The sequence below is a fragment of the Malania oleifera genome, chromosome 9 (genome assembly GCF_029873635.1).
Source record: "Malania oleifera isolate guangnan ecotype guangnan chromosome 9, ASM2987363v1, whole genome shotgun sequence".
Taxonomy (NCBI): Eukaryota; Viridiplantae; Streptophyta; class Magnoliopsida; order Santalales; family Ximeniaceae; genus Malania; species Malania oleifera.
Window position 1 is genome coordinate 47,310,685 of NC_080425.1, and position 25,021 is coordinate 47,335,705.

The 25,021-nt window shown below is 32.9% G+C and overlaps 1 protein-coding gene across 1 annotated transcript; it reads left to right on the forward strand.

The window, feature by feature from the left end:
• The first annotated feature begins 3,191 nt into the window (after positions 1 to 3,191).
• Positions 3,192 to 24,717, forward strand: LOC131163866 (coatomer subunit delta). Its single transcript, XM_058120672.1, has 12 exons — positions 3,192 to 3,432; positions 4,251 to 4,317; positions 9,501 to 9,540; positions 11,669 to 11,892; positions 12,201 to 12,443; positions 12,555 to 12,729; positions 15,745 to 16,046; positions 17,653 to 17,845; positions 17,946 to 18,099; positions 18,882 to 18,944; positions 19,063 to 19,159; positions 24,306 to 24,717. The coding sequence occupies exons 2-12, from the start codon at positions 4,315 to 4,317 to the stop codon at positions 24,393 to 24,395; spliced, it is 1,584 nt and encodes a 527-aa protein (XP_057976655.1). The 5' UTR covers positions 3,192 to 3,432; positions 4,251 to 4,314; the 3' UTR covers positions 24,396 to 24,717.
• The last annotated feature ends 304 nt before the right edge of the window (positions 24,718 to 25,021 follow it).

Below are 25,021 nucleotides of genomic sequence, written 5' to 3' on the forward strand. Positions count from 1 at the left end.
TGGAAAATCATGATTTTGGATTACCAAATGAGTGTGGTTTTGTTTGGTTATGTGAGCATGCATGAGTTGTATTTTGGTGAAATAGGAACGGGGTTTCGAATTGTTCTGGGTTTGAAAATTTGGCTTTTGTCGAAGAGTGCGCAATACCACTAGATCGGCCGGCTTTTGATCTGAAGGGTGTGCGAACACCATATCTACACCGGTTCAATGCTGATGTTATGCCAGGTTACCAAGGGCACCGACGTTTGCCGAAAGGTGTGAAATATCACTAGACTGCCGGCATTTTCCGAAGGGTGTGAAATATCACCAAATTGCCGGTTTTTACCGAATGGTGTGAAATACCACCAGACAGTTCGGCTTCGAGCCGAAGGGTGTGACGACACCAGAGTGTATTGCTTGTTTTGTGAAAATAGTGGAACTGATTTTGACTGTTTTTTCTGTTGAATTATGCATGTTAGTATGTCATGATAACACTCATATGCCACACACCGATATAACCTGTATTTCCCTTACTGAGAGGTGTCTCACCCCTACTGTACGTACATATTTTTCAGGTCTTTCGGGTAACCAGAACTAGCGTCCTTGTGTGGGAGCATAGTGGTCAGTGTACTGCGGACAGTACTTGCGTAAGTACTAGGATGGTATCGGGTGGTCCTTTGTGGTTTTGGGTTGACACCTGGGTTTTGTATTGTCTTATGGACCTGAATTTCCTTTTTGTATAGACTCTGGTATGATACATATTATGTATAGAATGACCTTCTTTCGTTGCGTATATTCTGTTTTATATGGATGTGTATAGGGTGCCTGGGAACACCACGGGGTCGGACCTTCATTCATTGTCCTGTATATGACATTTTGTATGATACAGAGACAAGTTAGGTTACTAATTCACCCCTAGGTTCCATTACTGAGTTCGAGGCGTGACATTTTTGAAACTTGAGATATGACTTTTTGATTTTTCATAGTAAGTGCTGAATTCTGGGATGTCAATTCAATTAGTAGAACTGAAAGTCAATTTCAAAAATCAATTTTTATGACCAAACGATGTTGTATAGATACAAAATTTTTCTCTAAATTCCAAGCCTAAAAAGAAGATCATTTATAGACAAGCCTCATATTTTTATAATAACGGTTTATTAAATACAATTGAATTTAAAAATTAGTCTCTTGAGTGGGGTTCAAAGTGAAATTATATTTCATTTTCTAAATCATGGATTTGTGGTCATCTTGTGACAAGTTAAGGATTTACTAGAAAGTTTTCAATTCCCGAGGAGATCAAGGTAAGTGAGTTTGATTATGCCAAATTTTTATAAAATATACCAGAGTTTATTTTTAGAGAAAATATTTTAATTCTCTCAAGTAATTTATAGCATTATGATGTTCTATTGAAAATAAATGTTTTCAGCACGAAAATCATGTGTCATTAGCTTTTTTTTTTAAAGTACATAACATGAAATAATGAGCAATGATGATATTTTTATGATACTATTTTTATTGAATGATTTATATATTAGTATGTTTCAAAACCCTTACGACTTAGAGATCATAGAGTTACAAATGTTTGGTATCGTAACTTATAGTTTATAGTTACAGAAAGTGTACCCACACTATTCTACATAGTGGTTTTCAGAGCAATAGATTCTCCTGAGTGCACACCTAGTTACGGATTATGACTTAATAGGGAAATCATTTATAGTTATAGTTTGACTTAGTTTGGTCGGACGTCGGTTAAGTCTAGTTTTCGAACCACATAATCCTGCCATGGCGGTAAACATGATCCATATTTTATGTAGAAATTTATAAATGTTTTATAATTTTACAATGCAGTTTTGAAACTATAATATTAAATGTTAACTGTTATAGAATTATGGTACAAAAAAGCTCATCATAGCTACATATTGATATAATATTTCTTACTTACTGAGTATTGTCTCATCCATTTATTCTCCTACTTTATACACAGCTTTGAGAAGCGTATTGAGAATCAAACATAATAGACACATGGGCAGGAATAGAGCAAGCAAATTAAAATAAATACTAGTAAGGTACCAGCTGGAAACGCTTTTATGTTTTGAAATTTTTAAGAATGTTAATTTTGATGTTGGAGATATTCCTGTAATGCGGTTATTTAGTACTCTAATACAAAAGTTTATGAGGTTTTATTTATTTTTGCTATTTCTATTTCTTACGTCACTTGTGCAATTATTATAGGAAGTCGCACCTTAGACCCTATAGGTTTGGGGTGTGACATGTTTAGTTGTAATTACATATTTGATGCATTTATCTATGTGGATGTGGAACTAGGGCCGCTTCTTATGGAAGTTTACTAGACTCAAACTTTTTAGAGCATTTATAAAAATTCAAGTATGGTACATGACCTATTTGCACCAATCTATAAAAGTTTTGTATATAAATATATTATGTGAGTGATGTGTTTGTAATGTTACACAAAAATAATTTGATTTAATAATTTAATATTTACCAAATTTTTGTAACTCATAACATATTGCAGCTAGTCCATTACCCAATGTCACTCTTATCTTTATTTAGGTATTTTTTCTTTTTAAAATTTAAACCATTTGCGGGATTGCTAGTATTTGATATTACAAATTTAAAATATATATTTTGTAGTTGAGATAAATATGCATTATCATTTAATTAAATACCTCATTCTAATTTCAACAATTATATTTGTTTTAATTAAAAAATTTAGTTTATATTAATTAAGTTTTCTTATTTATCAAGTTTGGATATTGCTCTTTTAGTTGTCTATATAAGTTTTAATTTAATTTCAAACCATAAAATGTTTCTTCTTCAAAACAATGCTACCTTCTACTATTTTTATAATTTATATTTTATTGGATAACTAAATGATGCTACGTCTTTTACAATCATGGTATTTGTGAGTTTATAAAATTGGACATGCTCAGTAATTGTGGAGGGACTATATGCATCGATATATTTTCTCGATTTAATAACAGTGGTCGTGTCATACTTCAACTTTTGATAAAATTTTATATTTATTATTAATTTTGCTAATATATATTTTTTATCTTTTATTATTTTTACAACAAGATTAAATAATATGGATGCATAAAATTAAAATTTTAATAATTAATTTAATATAAATATTAATTTATTTATTTTACTTTTATTAATAAAACAATTGCTCATATTTCTTTTCTCTCTTCCTAATATTTTTCAAATGAGAAAAGAGAAATAACAGAAAATAAAATGGCTAAAACGGGTAGTTCCTCCTCTTCGTCGCACTCCGATATATTGAACATTCGATTTTCTTCCACTTAACACAGCGACACGCAGTGAGCCAGCATTTGCTGCGTCTCCACTCTTCCTTCTCCTCCGTCGCCAGCGAGGGTTTCCGATCTCACTGAACAGGAGCAACGAATCCTTCTCTTTAATTGTTGCACTTAGGTATGCTATTGCAACTCCTCATCTCTTCCCTGTCGGGTCAATTTTTCTCGATTAAACTTGGGGTTTTGGATCTGAGATCTTGTCTCTTTCATTTCGATCTCCATTACAAATTGTTAAAATAACCATTATCCTGCAATTTCAACCACCTGTGTTGTCTCTCCTCGATCTGGTCATATCCTGTTCGAACATAGACGCGGACAGCCTAGATATGGCTCTCTCTATTCAATCTTCATTCCTTCCAACACGGTATTCCTTCCTTTCGACCCTTATTAGGGATTCGACATCTCATCTAGATCAAGCCCTTTAGATCTCCGTCTTCCTCCTCTTAGATCTCGGTTTTGCCATGCGTCTTATGCCCGTTATGAATTTGATGCTGCTGAGTTCCAACAGGAAATGAGAGTTGAAATGTTAATTTGCGAAAGAATTATGGAGTACTGCTGATAATTTATACAAAAATGTGATTCATTGCTGATTTTTTCTTCGTTTTCCTCTTGGTTTATTTGGTTTCCTGCTATTTTGGGCGCTCTGCTTTTGCTGGCTCGTTGTTGGCATGTTTTCGAAGAAAAAAAATGGATTCATAGCCGTGATTGTGCAAATATCACATGCACAAAAACAGTAATTTGAATAAGAATTGTAGCCATCGAACGGCGCTGAGCTTGTCTGTGCTATTCATTTTCATCTTACTCTATTTATGGTGTTTATTGGTTTGATGTAAGAGGAGGGTGCAAAATTTTTTCATTGGGTATCTTTGGATTTTTTTTGTTTTTTTTGTTTCTTTATGTTTTCTTCATGGATTATAACCGATCTTTATCTTCTAGGGGCTTTAAGCCACCTGTCTTGCTGCCTTACTGTTGGTGATTCCTGAATTGCAATTGGGTCAAGATGGTAAACTTCTTGCTTATTTCTTATTTTTAGAATTCTTTCAGCTGAATTCTTTGTGGAAATTATGAGATGTAAAATTTTTGTTATTCAAAACATGGGGTTTGGTTGCTGCCAATTATAATTTTTTTCCTGTTTATAATTTTCCTCTGTTTGTATTGTATTTTTTGCCCTTAGGGAATCATGAATAAATCAAAATGGTAACATGATGATATATTCAACTACTATTTATGTTTAGGCTACAAGTTAAATTAATTTTCATTATGATGTGTCATGCTGTTTGTTTCAAAGCACTATTGGTGTTGTTTGGCTGTCATATGACTCGATGATGGCTATATTTCTAGGAAGGGCTAATAGGGTGCATTATTTTGTACATTAATTTATACAAATATTACTCAAAAAAGAGGATAAAAATCACAAATGGAGATAACGAGATCTAAGCAATGCAATACAACACTGATTACATTGACAGTTTGGCTCCACAAGGGCCATCCTAGTCACAAGATGATGGGCTCAAATGGACCAAAGATTTTGGAGTAGGGGCTAATTACTAATGATGCTTGTATTATTGAAATTTTTTACTTTTTTTTCTAACAATAAATTCAATAAAAAGATTTCTGCATATGCACCAAAATCGATCAATAATATCAGAATCTGATAAATCGGATTTTTAATTAATATTAATATTTAATTATATATATATATATATATATATATCATTATTTAGTATTAGTTAGTATTAGTAGAATTGGAATGGAAATGATTGAAAAAGAATATAATTGATATATAATTGAAAAAAGTTTCACCATATCATATATAGTGAAGAGTGAGGTAATATTCTAAATTCCCACAAAACAAAGGATAATCATCTCTCTTTATACAATGAAGTTATGGGAAAGGGTAGTTGAGCAAAGATTAAGGTTAGAAACGAAGATCTCAAAAAATCAATTTGGTTTTATGCTTGGGTGATCTACTATAGAAGTTATATATCTTTTAAGAAGATTAATAGAAAAGTTTAGGAAAAAAAGGGACTTGAATATGATATTTATTGACTTAGAGAAAGCGTATGTATATCGATGCCATTAAGGATATGCACAATGGAATAATGAGTTGTGTTAGGATCGTAGGTGGAGAGAATAGGGAATTTCTAACAACAATAAGTGTGAAAAAAAAAGGGCATACCCCGGCCATAAGGCTCCTTGCTTCGCGAGGGTAAGGGGAGGGTTGTCACAGTGTACGCAACCTTACCCCTACTTTTATGTAGAGAGACTGTTTTCTTGGACTCGAACCCATGACCAACCGTTCATAAAGGATCAACCTTACTGTTGATCTGAGGCCCTCCCTCTCTAATAACAATAGGTATCAAAGATTTGCTTTGATGCCTTATCTTTTTGCTATAGTGAGGGATGAACTTACTAAGATTATTTAAATGAGGTTCCCTGGTGTATGTTGTTTGCAGATGATATTGTCTTGATTGATGAAATTTTTTTTTGGGGGGGGGTGGGTGTAGTAGAATCTAAGTTAGAATTATGGAGAGAAGTTTTAGAATCTAGAAGCTTTAGGATAAGTAGAAATAAGACGTAATATATGAAATGCAATTTTAGTCATAGTAGGAGGAATATTGGGGAAAATGTTAAACTTGGTAGTAAAGAAATCTATAGCACTAGTAGATTTCGATGCCATGGATCTATTATGCAAGTTAAAGGAGGAATTGAAGAAAATGTAATGCGTAGAGTCAAGGTAGGTTAGTTCAAATAGAGAAGCGCTTTGAGAATGCTGTATGATCGTAGAATACCCTTAAAACTAAAAGGAAAGTTTTATCGAACGACTGTATGACTAACTATGCTATATGGATCAGAATGTTGGGCGACTACGAATCAACATATCCAAAAAGTAAAAGTTGCCGAGATGAGAATGCTAAGATGGATGAGTGATATAACATTAAAAATAAATTAATGAATGAACATATTTGTGGTAAGTTAGGCATAGGTTCTATGGAAGATAAAATAAGAGAGGGATGACTTAGATGGTTTGGACACATGCAACGTATGCCAAATAGTGCACCATTGATGAAGAGTGAGTTAATTATTACGAGTGGCAATAGAAGGGGTAGAGGCAGACCTAAAATAACTTGGAATGAGATTGTGAGTAAGAATTTAGGTGTCTTGAATTTGCTGAAGGAAATTACCCATGATTGCATAAATTGGCAGAAAAAAATTCATATAGCTGACCCTAACTAGTGAGACTTATGCTTGGTTTGTTGATGTTTTTGTTGTATAAGTGCCATTAAACCTTTTTCATCTCTTTATTAAGATAACGATAGCCTAACATGCCACATTTTTTAAACAAATGTTGTACTGCAATCCTGTACAAACAGGAGAGTTCTGAGTCATAGGTAATATTGGGCCATCCCAATCTCTTAGTAATTGTTTAACTCCTGCTAGAATATTGCCAGAAAAATTTGGTGTTTATTTAAATCGAACTTTTTCCATCAACTTTCAACGGGTTAAGAGCTTTGCTAGCTGGATATGTGGTTTATAAAAATGATGGCAGTTAGTATAACGCAATAGTTGCAGTGTAATTGTTGTGGCCACTGTGCATATGGCTAATGGTTACTGCATTTGTGAATTTACTTCTTGTGTTAGCAAACTTGTTAAAACCATTTATATCCACATGTTTTGATTCCAAAATTTTTCTTAATAATTTTTATTCAAATTTAATCAATCTACACATGACATGTAGAGAAGTATTGAATGCTATCTTGATTTCTTTAGTTGGTACTAGCAAAAGAAGGCTTGTATTTAGTAGTTTTTGCTACTTTATTGATGCAAATAGAATTTAATGTTAATCGTGAAGATAGTGAACAATAACATGTAGAATTTTCAAATTTCATATAAGCCCAAGCCCCATATTGCATTATGCATATCTGTAGAAGTTCTTTTTATCTCCAAATTAGTGTTTTAGAGAAATGTTTAAAAAATTGAAGAAAATTACAATGCAAATATTTATGTTACTTAAATGGGAGAAAAAATTGGATCTATTGTAGGCTAGTAATAAAAAAAATACAAAAAAATATGAAGTGAAATAATGAAAAATTTAAAAACAAGTTCTAATTAGAGCAAGCCAATTTAAAATTGAGTTTCTAGATTTACTATAGGAAAAATAGTGAAAAATTGCAAAACAGCTTATTTGGCACTGCAGTGTCCTGTAGTGGTCCATAAATCATAATAATCGTTAGTGTTGTGGTAGACCATGGCGGCCTATACAGTTTTAAAATTGACAGGCTTTTGAGATATCACTCTTTGATGGTCTTGAAAGCCACTGATATTAGTATCTGATATGGCCATTATGCACTGTTCTTAAACATATGTCTGGATCCTCCACATTGAATCTATCGATTGACTACTTGGGTGTGCAAGATGGGTACTGTTACTAGATAAATAATTAATAATGCTAAAAAAAAAGAAGAGGGGATGATGCCTTGAAGTGTTCCTATACCTGATGTAAACTCTTTTTTACCCAATTCCACATAAAATGAATTAAAAGTAGATTTACCTTTTTAAAATTGTACATATTTATTGCAAATTAAATCACAAACTTGGCAAAGAAAAATTGTAAAAATTGATTCGAAAAGCTAATTTTTATTCTATTGATTGATGACATAACATCATATTAGAGTAGTGATTATATGTAAAATCAACTTTGAATAGAGGATGATAACAGGATGAGTCACCTTGTTTATACTTTGTGACCCTATAAACCTAACGTCACTGTTTGGGCTTGGACATCTAGCATTGGCCTCTACAATTGGGTGGTCTAAGATCTAAATCAATTCTAGTTTTTTTTGGCCTTTAATTATGAAGGTTTAAGCTCAATGTGGTTTATTTTTTTTAGAGTAGGGTTTTTGTATTATTCATTATTAAAGATACGATTAGGTTAAGGATCAAATTTAACCAAAAGCTACAAACATCATGGTTTAAAACTTGAGTTGGACTGGCCCATCCAACCAGGGACAAGAATCCCTCATTTCACCTGTCTGGATGATATCGTGAAACTAGAGTTGGTATGAGCAAGAGTCAACCTGGCCAGACTCAGACAATTTGTCCCAACGTGAGAAGATCCATGGAGTGGGATGGGTTGACTGGGAGTGGGATGGATTGACTGAGACTATTATAGAAAAAGATCATGATTTTGCTGTTGGTAAGAATAGAACAAAAGATCTTATGATAGATAAGGAGGGGCCTTGTCAACATGACCACCACTGTTGTGATCCTTAGCTGAACAAATAAAATATATACAATCAACTTATTTAACTTCCACATAAATGTGTATGTTTACGTATATTTATTTCAAAATTTGAACTCCTTTACCTTGAATGAATTCTTAATTGAATCAAATTCCTCTTGCTCTTATTCAATGTTTATGAATAAATCAAACCTTGAACTCTAACCCTTCAAAATTTTTTAATTGAATCAAATCTTATCTTGCTATTATTTAATATTTGTTTGACTTCTAATCATTAACATCATCATCATTGTGTGCGTGCGTGTGTTAACCTAATTACACTTGCTGGTCCAGGCTTTAAGACCACAAATATTGCTAGAAAGATTGTAAATAATCCCAAAAAAAGGTACATATAAGTTATAACACAAAACATCCATTTTTCTAATCATAATAAGGTCTAAATAGATTACACTTACACCCCTGAATTTTTGAAAGTAACATTGGCCTCCTAAACACTTGTAGGTAAACAACGAATTCCTTATATTAATAAACAAGAAAGAATAATTATATGGAACTTAAAATGAAATATGAATGATGTACTTCCCAATTCAGCCAAAAAAAGATTATACTAGTCCTAGACCATATCATTATGGGATGAATGGGGAGGTTAATAGATGAAGCCATCCCTTATGTTGTAGTGTGTTGTTGTTGACTCTTGAGTGAATGAGGTTATTTGTAAGGGCTAATATACTTTAGGTGATTCCATCATGCTTCATGAAGGTTTAGGTTTAACAGTCATGTAATTTTGGTGTCTGGTTTGTCGTGGCTTTACCTTTGTCATCAATTTTTTGGCTGTAAGTCTTTTAGTTTTAATTTTTTCGTTTCTTTTTTCCCTGTCATTTTCTATTTGCTATTAGTTTTGCATTTGCTTTGCTGTTTAATATCTCTTTTTTTTTGTGATATAGGTTGTTCTTGCAGCTTCTATTATAAGTAAATCTGGAAAAGGTGTGTATTTTATTGTTTCTTGTATTTCCAATTGCCAACTAGGAATTGAATTTGCATGGTTCTTACCATTTATTTAGGGTTTGTTTGGTATTGTTGCTGTTTTCTGTTTCTCCACAGTGAAGAAACAAAATATAAAAACGTGTTTGTTTATGTTAGTTTTTTGTTTCTATTGCCAGTTTTTAATTGTTTGCCAAAAAACTGAAAATGAGATCACATGGTTTTTAGTTGTTTTGACAACTTGTTGCTAGAAGTTTTAATATCCAGAAATAGTTTTTTTGGATTAAATTATTCATTTTATACACTTTTAAACTAAAATCAAAATTGACTGATCATATGAATTTAAATATAATTAAAATAAAAATATATATAAATTTCAAAAAATAATAATAAAGCCAATTACGAAATACTTTCACTATTTTTCAATTGCCATGTCCAATAAAATTTTTATTGTAAAGTAAAATTTGTAAGTAGAACAATTAAGTAAAATAATTATTATAAATTTTATTTTTATTATAGTAATTTTTTTCAATGTGCATTATTTGTGATTTTATTATTTTAATCATATTTCTATAATATTATTTGATTTAAAGATGAAAATGAACATTTTTTAATTAAGTTTTAATTTGTATTAGTCTTATAAATGTTAACCAAACAGGTTGCTGGTTTCTAGGTTTTAGTTTTTGTTTCTGGTTTTTTGGTTTTGGTTTTTCTAATTTTTGACAATGATGCCAAACGCCCCCTTACTGATATAATGTTTTGTTTATTGGATAAAGCATTGGGTGAAGCAGGAAATATAAAATTCTTTATACCAATTGTTATGGTTATTGATGCAGTGGATTATAACTCTATAATGACTAGTTATGCTGTAATGTCAACCTTATGGCGCTTTTGACTTTCATAATATTAAGAGAAAAGGAATAGTACAAGAAATTGAGGATAAAAAAATATCCTCCTGGAGCCTACTAAAGCAAAGTGAGAAGCACAATTGTCAAATCAAGATTCGAATCGTGAATTGAAATTCCAATTTTAGGAATTGAGGATCAAGAATTGAATTTAATCGTAAGATTCGATACAAATTTCCAAAACCAATTCTGACTTACAAGCATATTGATTTAAAAACAACAAAAGAAAATAGTAAAATATATTTAAATTTGGACAATGGAAAAATCTTTTTTTTGTGTATGCTTTCTCTAAACAAATGAAAAGCATGAAAATGAATTAGGAAAAATATTTATAAAAAAAAAAGAACTTTATGTTGTTTAAGGGACGGAATAAAAAAAATAATTAATTGAATTTTTCTGTTTATATATAATTAAAAAAATAATATTTCATGTATATTATTTCTTGGATAATAATAATAATAATAATAATAATAAACCTAAAAAAATGATAATAATTGAACAAACTACTGAAAAAACCAACTTTTGAATCTTAACAACACAATGAAGCACAAGTACTGCCTTAGCAGTGAGTGTTCCATCCTTTCTCAATGGTAGAAAACTTAACTCCTCCTATAGTGAAGAATGGTTTTGTTAAGGCAACACAAGACCTAAAGTTTTATTTTCTCCTCCTTTTTAACACAAAACTGTCAGAGACCAGAAATTGAAGGTAATCATGTAAAAATAAAAGCAACAAAAAAAGAAAGAAATGTTGTTTTTGTGGTTTAAATTGGTCAGGTTTGTCAAGATATGATACGTTGGAAATTGTGTGAATCAATAGATTCAGATTGATTCATTAGATTCACGTGATGAATCGATAGATTCGGTAACAATTCTATTGTCTTTGGATTCGCTATTGAGATTCAAATTGATTTGGTGTGTAATTGATATGAATTGTATGAATTAAGTTGCGAATCCTAATATTTGAACAACCCTGGTTGAGATGAAACTAAGAAAAGAAGCTAGTCTAATGAAGCCTTCCAATATCTTTGCCCAGTAACCAGTTGTGCTCTACTAAACAAACCAAAAACAGACCACCAAAGAGCAGCCAAAAATATAAATGCCTCCAAACCAAATCAGCCTTCCACTTGCATAGTTAAGTTCTTCTGTTTGTTTCTCCAGAGTTGTTTTCAGATTGTTAGTAGTATTATAACTCCAACTTTAACAGTTTTTTTTAATGTTACTTGCAGCACTTGTTTCGAGGCAGTTTGTGGACATGTCTCGTATAAGAATCGAGGGGCTTCTTGCAGCTTTCCCCAAGTTGGTAGGAACTGGAAAACAACATACATATGTTGAGACAGAAAATGTGCGATATGTTTACCAGCCTATTGAAGCCTTATATTTGCTAGTAGTAACAAATAAACAAAGTAACATTCTTGAAGATTTGGAGACTCTGAGGCTACTGTCAAAACTTGTATCCTTTCTGTAATTGGACCATGTTTAGTATTTTTGTGTTCTCAGACTGAGGTTTATCTTTTGTTTGCATCCATTTATCTTGAACGAATTCAAGAAGCAGACTAGCAGCTGGCTTTTTGTAGTTAGCATGATGGATATTCTAGCATCCATTCTTGTCGAACTGTTTTTGCTGTTCCATGCATGGTCACATTGATACTTGTATGAACTTTTGACAGAGTTGTGTTTCATTCCTAATGTTTGGTTAAAATAAATGCATATTTTACATAGTGCATAGATCTATTGGGTTGATTCCTTAAGCATACATAGGTACCTGAGTATTCTCCCTCTCTAGATGAAGACGGTGTTTGCAAGGCAGCTTTTGAACTTATTTTTGCATTTGATGAAGTCATCTCCCTGGGTCACAAGGAAAATGTAACAGTAGCTCAAGTTAAGCAGTATTGTGAGATGGACAGTCATGAAGAAAGATTGCACAAACTGGTACTGCAGAGTAAGATCAATGAAACCAAGGACGTTATGAAGCGCAAAGCTAGTGAAATTGACAAAAGCAAGGTATTTTCAGTGACTGACAAGTCTTCTGTTTTTTTCCCACATATGTTGTTTTTCTTTTGCGTGGTTACTGAAGCTATTGTTCAATGAATTTTGTGCTTATGTGCTCTGCAGATTGAAAAGAATAGAGGTGATAAAGGAGGCTTTATGTCCCTCCAATCAATGGGTTCTGGTAGAATCGAGAGTACCTTTAGTGATATGAGCATATCTAGTGGTGGAGGTGGTTTTGGAAGTGGTTCTGGGTTTGGATTAAGCACTGATGTTGACTCCTTCTCTAGCAAGTCTAAAGGTTTGTGACCATTCATTTATATGTATTCTACATAAGTGCTTCAATTTGTTAAATAGATGGTACAAGCAGTATCTGTTAAGCAGTCACCACTCAAACTCTTATGATTGAAAACATACACCAAGCCTAAAGGCTTACACTGGTTCTTCTGCCTCGCTGTTACCTACGTTCTTTTAATTTCACGTGGGTTGCAGCAGCTTTGATTTGAACTTATGACTGAATCTGGGGAAAAAAAATGGGGTTTTGGTCACTGTTTTTTGATGTTGTTATTGGAGTTTGATGTCCATGTTGAATGAATGCTTATGAACTGCAAGAAATATCATATATTTTCATGTGCGTGCAGTGGGTGTAAATCCCACTTGGGGTATACATTATAAAGATGAAACATAGCAAATAGAGTTTTAAAATCTATGGTCCAGGATAGAGGCAAAAAGGGCAGCATAGGTGGTTTTTGGGGCTTGGGAGCATGGGCTTTAGGTGTTGACTATCTTTATTGGGAATCATTTTGTGATTTTAAAATATTTCAAAGGTAATAAGTCCTAGCTCTTTAGCAGAGTTGAGAGCCATACTAATTGGCAAATGATTAATTTGGTACGTAAAATAGTTAGTGTCATCAAAGGTTGCTGTGATGCTCAACTTGGGAATAAGGTGAGCCAACCAATGCCTCATAGTGGCATGGATGAGTTAATCTGAATGAGGCTCTGCTCTGTTGGGCTAATGGAACTCATGCTTGAAACGGCCAGACATTCTCCCTATTGTGATAAGAGGCCTTTATACCCATATGTGACTCAATAAGATCTAACTGAATTGGCTTTTATTGAAGGGGTTTCTTTGTAAATAAACATTTCACAAAGCAATCAAGACCCTTAGAAAAAATTCTAGGGATGAAATTTGATTCTCTACGGCAATGTAACAGCAACAGCAAAGGAGGATGGGAGAGAAGAGTGGGAGGAGAGAAAGGAGAAGAACAAAGTGAGAGAGAATGATAAAAGAAGGCTAGAATTCTAAACCAATTTTTGATCAGCAAAGAGAAATTATATATTAGTCATCAAGGGGATGCCACCCAAGTACAAAGAAACAATGGGAAAACATCCCTTACTGGAAAAAAGTGTCAAGAAAATCAAGGATTACAAAGGGGTCCCTTTCAGCTAGCCATAATGCCAACTAGAAATTATAGCAATTCAATGATCCATGACAGCCTGAATAGGAGAGAGAATTCCTTTAAAAGCTCTTCCATTCCTTTCTGTCCACACAGCCCAAAAAATACGAAGGGGAATGAGGGAGAGAGATCTTCTCCCTTTTCAAGCCCACAGTTCACCTCTCAGTGTAGCTGCAGTGATCCATTTCTGATTGACAGTGGAGATGGCTAAGTTCCACAATTTCTTAGTCCAAGAACGATGCAGGACTACGTGATCAACCAATTCCTCCTGCTCCAAGCATAAAAAGTATCTATTGACAAGAGGGAGACCTTTTCTCTGAAGGTTCCCTTGTGAAAAAGCAACCTTTGAAGGGGTTTCCATTTTCCAAATCAGCTTCAAGTTAGTGCTGCTGCCAGGCAGGGAACTAAGGTGCGTATAGAAAGAGCTGAGAGTGAAGTTCCCATCTTTCCTTGAAACCCATTTGGGCTCATTGGAACTGGCCTGACATTGAGACTTACTGCTGAAAAAATCTGTAAAAATATCAAGTTCGCAATCAAAGCATTTCTATAAAAGGGAGCATCCAATCAAAAGCATTTCTATAGACTGGTGAACCATGCTGCAATAGAATCAGAAAATCTAATGCAAAAAGGGCCTAATAACTAATATGGCGTGACTTGTGCTTTTGTTAATTGTTGTGGATGTTTTTTCTTTTAGTTCTTTTATGGGTATTGATGTGACATTTGGTGTGCAGGATCTTAGATGTTTTTCAGCATTGTGATTCCTGGACCCAGGAAACATGATACCTGGATAGTAGGATTCCTAGGAATGTAGGGTGTGCACACGTTTGGTGTAGAAGCATATTATTTATATATTTCTAGGAAGGTGGAATTTCCATGCTTGGTTTATTCCTGTGAATAGTGATAAAATAACTATGTTTTCCCAAAAAATCGTGAAGTTGAATGAGTATTGATCTCAAAAGAAGAAATACACAGCATTGCACAACGTTTTTAACTAATAAAAGAATAAATTAAAATTACTCAACTTATTAAAAACATAATATAAAAAAAGAATTAAAATAAGGGGACAATGAGAGAGTATCATGGAGAGGAGGAGAGGAGAGAGAGGATGTGAGATTGATAATGAAATAGGTTATAAACATGCATTTTTTTTTTTTTTTTGGATTTTTAAAATATTGGGAATCCGAATACCCATCTATTAAATGGGAATGGGGATGCCGGTGTTGAAGAGCTTTGTGGGAATTTGTACCATTTCCAGGACTGGGATTCCTTGTAAAATGTGAAACAACATGGGAATACCCAGGAATAGACAAGGACATCCTGTTGGTTGAATTCATGAACCAAATGCCGCATGAGAAAAAGAATTTGATGGTGTCAGTGACATGGAATGCATGATCTGTATTTTTACGCTTTTGTTGGTTGTGTTGGAACCTAGACAAATACCAGGATTGAATATAAGGTTGACGAGTAGATTGATGATATTCCTTTCTTTGCTCAGGCAATTGCATTTTTGTTGCCTTGTTCCTGGGCATATGTTTAACCTTTAATTGTGCTGTGGTGGCCATGTTTAGGTAATTTTTTAATTTACTGAACTTGATTAGGCTCCATTAAATGGGAGATTGATTTCAGTCTCAACAATAGACAATGATTATAAATCTATATTTTTATTTATAAGATGCGCACTTCCAATCTTTTTTCTTTAAAAACTACTATATTTTTTTGAGTTAAATCATTTGAGCGCATAGAACAACTTATTTATGCTGTTTTCCCCCCATACATTCCATTGTTCAGTAGTCTCTGTTAGATACTTGGATGACATTTATGTATCAGCTGGATTTTTTTTTCTCTGCTTGCCTCCTTAGGTCGTCCATCTGCATCTGCCACTGCTCCTCCGAAAGGTCTTGGAATGCAGCTTGGTAAGACACAAAGAACCAATCAGTTTTTGGAATCTTTGAAAGCTGAAGGTGAAGTGATTATTGAGGATTCAAAACCAAGTGCCGGGCCTCGGTCAGCCGCTCCACCACTGACTGATCCAATCACATTGACTGTTGAAGAGAAGCTTAATGTGACACTGAAGCGGGATGGTGGGGTCAGTAACTTTGATGTTCAAGGGACCTTATCACTCCAAATTCTTAATGAGGATGATGCATATATCCAAGTTCAGGTACTGTCTCTCCCATTCCTGATTATGCCCGTCCGTGCTGCGTGTGGTGTGTGTGTGCATGTATTGGAAGTTAAAAATTAGGATAAATGAAGTTATAAACAAATATTCTTGGTAAAATATTTTGCTCATTAAGCAAGCTCCGGTTGTGGACTTCTCTTTTTATTTTATTTTGTTTTATTTTTGGTTGGATTTGGGTTTGGGGGTGGGAAAGGTTCCTTTTGAGGTATTTTGAAAGCATCATTCAATTTGCATGCTTGCATTGCATTACATGCAAACTTAGTTCAGTTGAAGTGCTTGTAGGAAAAGGAATGCTTGAACCTAAATGCTTGATGTGTTTTGGGGATGAAGTTGAAAGCTTTCTTTCTTGTTTTACTATATTTTAAACTTTCTTTTAGGCATCTTATGAATCCCAAGGACCCTTACTTTTTATGGCATATTTGAAGAGTCTTTGAAGATTCATTTCTGCCCCCTTTTATTTTAAAACAATAAAATAAAAACCTATTTGAGGAAAAATAAACTCAACTCTTTCCTGATTACCTTGATAGAGCTGGCAGACTTAGTCTTGAACTTTGTTAATTCTGCTGCTCCTTTTTGAGGTCCTCTCTACCTAAAGCATATTATTCCTATTGCATACGAACAAACAAAGACATATCATTTTCCGCCTCCCATTTGGTCCTAACTTTGAAAAATAAACTGAAATTTGCATAGCCTTACCCCAGTTTCTTACGTTTGGCTACTCATAATTTGTTTATTCATTTATATATTTTTATCTTGAACAATTCCTTACATTTGGTTTGGCTTTGCCTTTAGGTCCTTCCTACCTGATTCCTTTTCATTTAGTTGGCCATTCACCTTGATCATAAATGATCAAACAAAGCCAACTCTACCTTTTGTCAGATGCAGTTGTTGTAAAATTCATCTTTTCTTCTCCTGCTGCTCATCCCTCATAATTCATTATATTGCCAGCTTTACTACACCTTCCCCATTTTATTTTCTTTTTTTTTGGTGGGGTGGGGGTTGGGGTGTTGGTAAAAAAGAGAAGTAAAGGGAATGATACGTACATTTACTGACTCAGTAAATACATATTTTTGGGACCTGTCCTATTTTGTTCACAGTGGTGTTGCCTTCTGGCTGTTTATCACTTGTAAATTAATGCATTCAGTGAAGGAAATTAATGCATTCACAAGCATCTGGATGGCCATTATTCTCTGTTCCTTGCATTTGTAAAGCTCATATAAATTCCATGAAAGATTATGTGCTCTGCCCATGTTAATGTAAGTGCAAACTGAGGCAACGATACTAATTGAATATAATGTTGATAATTCTGAGCATAATTAGCAATTAAGCGAATTACTTGTCTAAAACAAGGAGATAATTTTGGTGCTAAATAATTTTTTCCTTCAATTTTATTTTAATTCTTTTAGCTATTTTAAGAAGTTGAAATGCTGATTTTGTAGTACTATTTTTGGAGGCTTCATGACATATGCTTCTGTCTTGCAAGTTTTGTTTTGTTGAATAATTTTTTGCGACCTCGTGTTAGTAGAAAACTAAAGACGTGCTTAATACTTTCTCTCATTGCATGCCTATTATTTTGTCTTAAATTCAGGTTGAGACGAGAGGGAATTCAGGGATTTTATTCAAGACCCATCCTAACATTAACAAGGAGTTGTTTTCCAATGAAAATATTCTAGGCCTCAAGGATCCAAACAGGCCTTTTCCAATTGGTCAAGCTGGTGACGGTGTTGGGCTTTTGAAGTGGAGAATGCAGACTGTGGATGAGTCAGTCGTGCCATTGACAAGTGGGTTTGATTTCACTCCAAATTTCTTATATCCTCTTTGGGAAGGACTTCTCTTTACTTTTATCAGTTGTTTATATTCATTTGAAAATCTTTTTTGTAGTCAACTGCTGGCCCTCTGTATCCGGGAATGAAACTTATGTCAGCATCGAGTATGAGGCTTCATCAATGTTTGATCTGCGGAATGTCGTGATTTCAGTGCCTCTTCCAGCTCTCCGGGAAGCCCCAAATGTCAGGCAGATTGATGGGGAATGGAGGTGAGAATTTTTAACTCGTTTTTTGAGAGGCCAAGGGGTGGGATGGGTGGTGGTGGTGATGGTGCATATACACATTTTAAAGCTTTGAATGGTTATTGAAAGGTATTATTGATTGTTGTGAACTGGAATTTGTTCTTGTCCTTCCTTTTGTTGACCTTAGTATGTGATGATGCAGCTGGTTATGTTTAAGTTAGATCCTGATGTATTTAAATACCATGCTTGCTGTCCTCCATTACAAACTTTGCTTTGCAAAATCAGTATGGTAACAAGGATGCTGATAGTCACTATTTCACTCATGTGGGGAACTAGTGAATACTATTATTGTTCATAGTGAATATTACATGCTAATACTGAGTGATAATTAGTGAATATTTGACTCATACTTGAAACTGTGATTGGACTAGTGAATATTAAATGTTCATAGTGAATATTACATGCTAATATTGAGTGATAATTAGTGAATATTTGACTCATACTTGAAACTGTGATTGGACTAGTGAATATTAAATGCTAATTACCATTGTACCATTATTTTTTTAAAATCATGAATCCCTATACTAAATTTTCTTGTATATTAACCTGTTATCAAATTGTTTTATCATGAATTCTTATGTTAAAAAATTCTTATTTACTTTCTAATCTGTCATTAATACAAGGATTTCACTATAGAACAATTCCAAAATATATGTCTCCCTTTCATTGTTTCTGTTTTACCTTTTTCCTTTTCTTTTTTAGTTATATTTGAATCAGCATTTAATTTTTTTTCATGATCGTCATTGCAGGTATGATTCTAGAAATTCCATTTTTGAGTGGTCAATACTTCTCATTGATAACTCTAATCGCAGGTAAGTGAATGATTATCTGTTTCTCTCTTATTTCAAAATTTCAACTTCTTGCTCATTGAAATATTTAGTTAGAAATGATTCTTTGGTGTCTGAATTTTATTATTTCAATAATTGGCAGTGGGTCAATGGAATTTGTTGTTCCTCCGGCGGATTCATCTGCATTCTTTCCTATTTCTGTGCGTTTTACCGCCACCAGTACATTCAGTGATCTCAAGGTTTGTGTGCCTTCCATTTATAACTGTTCTGTTTTCATTTCCTCGACAAATTAATATGCAGCATGTGCCATGCACTTGTAGGTAATTTTTATAAGGTATACAAAACTTCAAATTCTTACTCCAAGCATTAGAACATCTCAAATTTTGAATAATTTTAGGGGTCATTGGCATTACCAAATGCCATTAATTGTGAAAATGAAAACTAAAAACTAGGAATAGAAACTAAGAGCTAAGAACTGGCACCCTACCCTGTTTTTAAGATTTCCCAAAACTGTAACTAATTGAAAATCTAATTGAAGTCATGTTACTTTTGTCCATTGATTAAATTACAATTAATAAATATAGCTAAAATGATAAGAGTGTGAAAGAATGCAAATTAGAAAATGTTGATAGTATAATAAAAATAGATATTAATCATAATTATTTAACTTCATTGTTATATTCTTAAACTCACTTTTAATACTCTGACAATAATCCTATTTCATATGAAGATTGAAAATGGAAAAATATTTTTTGGATTATTTTAAAATTTTTTGAAATTTTAAGTATATTTTACTTTAAATTTATTTTGAATTCTCTCAGAAATTTTATTTTATTTTTTATTAAAAAATTATGTAATTTACAAAAGTGATCTCTAGATATTAAAGTATTGTGGCAGCATGTTTCCATAACAAATGAAACAAAAAAATTCGTAAAGATTTAGATATATTCTCCTTTCAATTTTATTTTAAATTCTCATAGCAATTTTATTTTATTTTTATTGAAAAATTATTTAATCTAAAAAAAGTGAATTCTAGATATTAAAGTATTTTTGGCGGCATGTTTCCATTACAATTGAAAACAATTTGGTTTTTAGTAGCAATAGTTGAAAACCGAAAGGACAAACTGAAAACCAGCAACACAGACAAATATGTTGTCACCTCCTCTTTCTCTTCACTATAATGCAATGAAAATTGTGAACAGAAAACAAAAAGATGATACCACGTAGCTCCTTTTGCATGTGTGTTCGATAGGGCTGTGAATCAGTTTTAATGGTTTGATTTTTGAATAATCAACCAATATATTTCAACACCAAGTACTAAGAAAGTTAACGGTATCTTTATTAAATATTTTGGACTCTTTGGCTCAAGGAATGTGAGGAACTAAGGGACGCTCATCTAGCTCACATTCATTATGAGATAAAGTAGTTTTCTTGGCTTTTTTGGATCCATTCTTTTGGTTTCTTTTAGGGTTTGGATGCTGTCCAATCGTCAAAGTAATTGGAGGGCAGCTCTCGTGTAATCTTTTTGGTCTTTTGATCTTTGTTCACTGTTCTATGTGGACAGCTTGTCCTCAAACCTCTTGTACTTTGGCTCAGATATTAATAAGCTTTTATTTTATCCAGAAAAAAATTGTAATAATTATATTTTTTTAATTCACGCTTTAGTAGGAAAGAAAAAAGTCCTATAATAAAGATTGAAAAATGTGAATTTTTTTTTTGAAATTTTTCTTGTTCTTTCAAAATTTTTGAAATTTAGAAATTTTTTTTCTTATTTTATTTTGAATTATATGTTGATTTTTTTATTGTGATTTTATTTGTAAAAAATTGTGTATACAATGATTTAGTTAGATATTAAATTATCCAAAATACCTGAAAATAAAATTCAGGTTTTTACTGAAAATTAGTGGCCAAAATTGAAAATTATCTCCTAAGGCAAATACGTCTCGGGCAACTGTACAGCAGCCATTGTTAGAATCTTATGATTTATGCTTTGAATTTTACGACTCATCAATTCCACACCAATCAAATGAATCTTACCAAAGAATAAAAAACTACCAAATTGTTGTGGAATCTGGATTCACCCCCTAAATCTAATGAATTGATCTTTGTTCTAAATCTAGTTAGGCCCGACTGGTTTAAACTCTCAACACATTTCTATTGTTTTTTTACATCATTGTCTTCCATTCCTTCTCTACATTTGTTCAAGAAAGATTATAAAACAAAAGTTTGTCTTCTTTTTCCTTTACGAAATTATTCATCACTCTTGGAGGAGTACACTATTTTGCCATTGAGAGAAAGGACAAAACACTGGTCAGCTAAGGTGGTACTCATGGTTCGTTGCACTGTTACGATTCAAATGTTGATTTGTTAAGTAGTTCATTGATTGTTTATTGGTTCTACTTCTTTTTAATTAGAGAAAGCAAATGCATGAAATATGATATTTTTTAATTGTTGGTAAATACCAAAAGTGCAGTCATTTATTATTTTTTCTTGATTTTTTCCCTTAAACAGCATAGAAATCAGTCTTCTATCAATTTTTATGGATTCTTACCCTTTTTTTTAGAGATACATATGAGAGATGAGTTTTAATTATTAAAATTTAAATTTATTTTGCTATTTTGTTGTATTATAATAGTATATGCATAGTTGTCAAATCATGAAATCAAAATTCCCATTTTAGGAATTGAGACTCAAATCAAATTCAACAAGAAGAACAAGCAGCCTTAAGTCCCACTAGGTGGGGTAAGCCACATGAATCTTTTTTCGCCAATTCACCCGATTAAGAGCGTTTTCCTCTATTAGATAGAATCAAATCGAATTGCGGTTCAAATTCTCAAAATGGATTCCAAATGACATGCAATTTTACTATTTTTTATATGTATATTGGTATATGTATAGTTGTCAAATCACGAATTGTGAATTGAAATCCCAATTTTAGGAATGGAGAATCAAATTAAAATTTGCAGTATAAATTTTCAAAATGGATTCCAAATGAATGCATATGCTGATATTACATACAACAAAATAGCAAAATACATTTAAATTTTTTCCCCTTAATGGCAAAACACTATACTCCTCCAAGAGTGGAGAATGGTTTGTGAGGCAATAGGAGACAAGTTCAGTTTTCTCCTTGTTTTCAGCACCGTACTGACGTAAAGAAGGAATGGAAGGAAATTGTCTAGGAAAGCAATGAGAAAGTTGTTTTAGGGGGCTGTTAAACTGGGTTGCACTTGATCTGATGACAGGTTCAGGATTGTGTGAATTGATCAATTTGTATGGATTCATTTTATTTGGAGAGAATCAATAGATTCAACAACGATTTGGTTGTTTTCTGATTCCTTAAGTACAATTCTAATCAATATGATGTGGAATTGGTACAAATCGTAAGGCAAATTGCGAATCGTAAGATTCTAACCATGAGTATATGCATGTCATTTGGAATCAGTTTTGGAAATTTAAACTGAATCTTTATTTTAAATCTTAATATTTGATTTGATCCCCGAAATTGGGATTTTGACTTCATGACTTGACAATTATGACCGCAACAAAAACTGAACACAAGAAACACATAATACGAAACAGTCCCTTAATTATTGGTGTTCATTTATTTTAACATATTGGACACAATTTAATAACATGTGTCATTGCAATAGCACATGGGGCATTTTGGTCCAACAAGCAGGGATGGAAAACTTTGGGGGGTGAACTGTGGTGGTCAGAATTTATGTGTGCAGTTCCATTGTACATACCACTCCGCATTCAAAGTTAATTATTCTCAAACTGCCCAAACTAAGCAGTTGCCTATTTTGTAGTAAATAAAAGTTTTATAAATATGTTATTGTTTTAGTAAAAAGAAACCAATAATAAATTATTTTTTTGAATAAAAAAGAAGTGATTTTTTTAGGAGAACAAATGAAGTCAATAGTATATAAATAATAGATATAATGTAAATAAGTGTGTAATGGTCTACTACAAATAAATATTATTTTGTTAATTTGGTTTTCAGTTCCATAAAACTGAATTTTAATCTGAAAACTGAACCAGAAAGAAGAATGGTTGGCCTGGTTTTTGGTTTTCCAACAAAGTTCTTCTACACATTCACTGTTTAGGAGGCAAGGCACTGAAATTATCAAATGAGTCGAATGAAGTAATGGGAACATGCTAGAAAACTTCATTACTGGTATTGGTGGAAGTAGTAATTACTTGTGGCCTCGTGCTCATGTCATCACTAATAATTTATTTTTTTCCCGAGTACTATCGACAAATTGTTTTCTTTTGTTGCTTAGAGCTAATGAATGGTAAATTAGGTCATGCTGGTGACATCAACGGCTTGCTAATGACCTTATTCTCAACATTGAATTGGTTTTACCTATTTGTTTCTGAAAACTTGTGTATTTTCTCTTTTGAGGGTCTTCTCTCTTTGAGAGGTGTGGTATTAAATTTTGGGAAAAAGTGGAATTTGATGCGATTCTATGAAATTCTCTTTCCCCTTTTTGGTTGGTTGTTGACTTGTCCTTTTGATGATGTTGCCCTATAAGGGAGAGACTGGGGAAAAAGAATTCGCATTGCTGACCTCACCTAATTGGACTTTTGAGAATTATATTTGTTGAATACTGTCCGTGGTGGAGTATAATGGCCATAAGGTTATTGCCCCTACTAGCATGTTTCCAAGTTAAATTGTGAGCAAATAGGTTGCAGCTTACCATAGTTAAAATTTACAGACTCTTCCTCTCAATTGTTTGACTGAAGCTGCTGTAATCAATGGGTGTATGTTTCCCAAACACCAAGCTTAAACTTTTGCACTGTGAAAACTGTTTGACTAGTCTCTGATATAGTCAATGTTGTGGTAGGGTGGTAAGATAGACTCTTGAGTAAGTGACTGGGAATTTAGGCCAGCTGGGATTACATGCAACCTCAGATTGTATGATCATATTCCCCACCTTTTCCACTGGGAAAATGTTTTTAAAAGATAATATCTCTAGATACAACATTATGGTTCTATACCTAATTTATGTATTATGAAAAGTGGAAGACAGAACTTGATATTATGCTGTATGATTAATTGATTATAAGAAGTGTTTCTCATCCAGGATTTGAGATAATTTGCTCTGAAAGTGCTAGTTACTTGCTAGGTACTGTGGAAGTCCTCATGAATGTTGTCGTTTACAGTTATAGCTTGAATCCTTTAAAACTTGCATCGAAATCCTGAGTCCTTGGAAAAACAAGAGGATTTTAATGCATTTATTTCTGCTCATCTTATTTGCCCATCATTGCCCATTTATTTCTGCTGCTATTTTATAATGAGTGTTTTTTTTTTTCCCTTTAATTAATTTCTCTTTGTGCGTGTGTGCATGTGTGAGAGATATTTGTTTATGAATTTTGCAGGTTCTCAATATCTTACCACTGAGAGGTGGACCTCCTCCTAAGCATTCTCAGAGAACGCAGCTTTTCACAGAGAATTACCAAGTGGCATGACTGGTTATTTTGTGGAAGATGCGTTTTTGACATCTTATTTTGTGATGCTTTCTGTTTAAACCACCAAAACGGTTGTTTCATTTCTTTTTTATATTTTGTGCTTGAGTCAGTTTTTCAGATCCAGCTACGGTGGAGAAAATCAATGTTTTGTTTCTTATTATTTGACTTTTTATTTAGGTTATTTCTATCGTTTGCAACTTAGATTGCAGTCCTCGGGAGCATGCCTACTGTTTACTTCTTTATAAGCAGAAGAGTTGAATAGTTCATCTTAAACACTCAATGATATATTTTGGAGTGAAATAAAAGTAGAATGAATGAAAAAGTATATGGTGTACATGTTAAATTAGAAAGATTAATTTTATTCTTTCTATTTTGGCATCAAATAAATCATTAGGTATTGCAAATTCGATGTTTTGTAGGATTCCTGCATCACTTTATTTGAGAATATATATTGAAGTTCAAATATTTAACCTCATGTTCTGGATTTGAGTAGAATATAATATAAAATTATATTGCATTAGTCTAAATTTTCCTTTAGACTTGCTATTTATGCCATCATGTATAATTTAAATGTATTTTTAATGCCAAATGTGCATGATGCAATTGAAATTGTGTGGAGTATAAAT

Bases quoted from the DNA above. Each gene is read 5' to 3' on its own strand.
- LOC131163866 (XM_058120672.1), top strand. The intron at 16,047-17,652 runs GTACTGTCTCTC...TCTTAAATTCAG, and splicing joins ATGCATATATCCAAGTTCAG to GTTGAGACGAGAGGGAATTC. The intron at 18,945-19,062 runs GTAAGTGAATGA...AATAATTGGCAG, and splicing joins ATTGATAACTCTAATCGCAG to TGGGTCAATGGAATTTGTTG.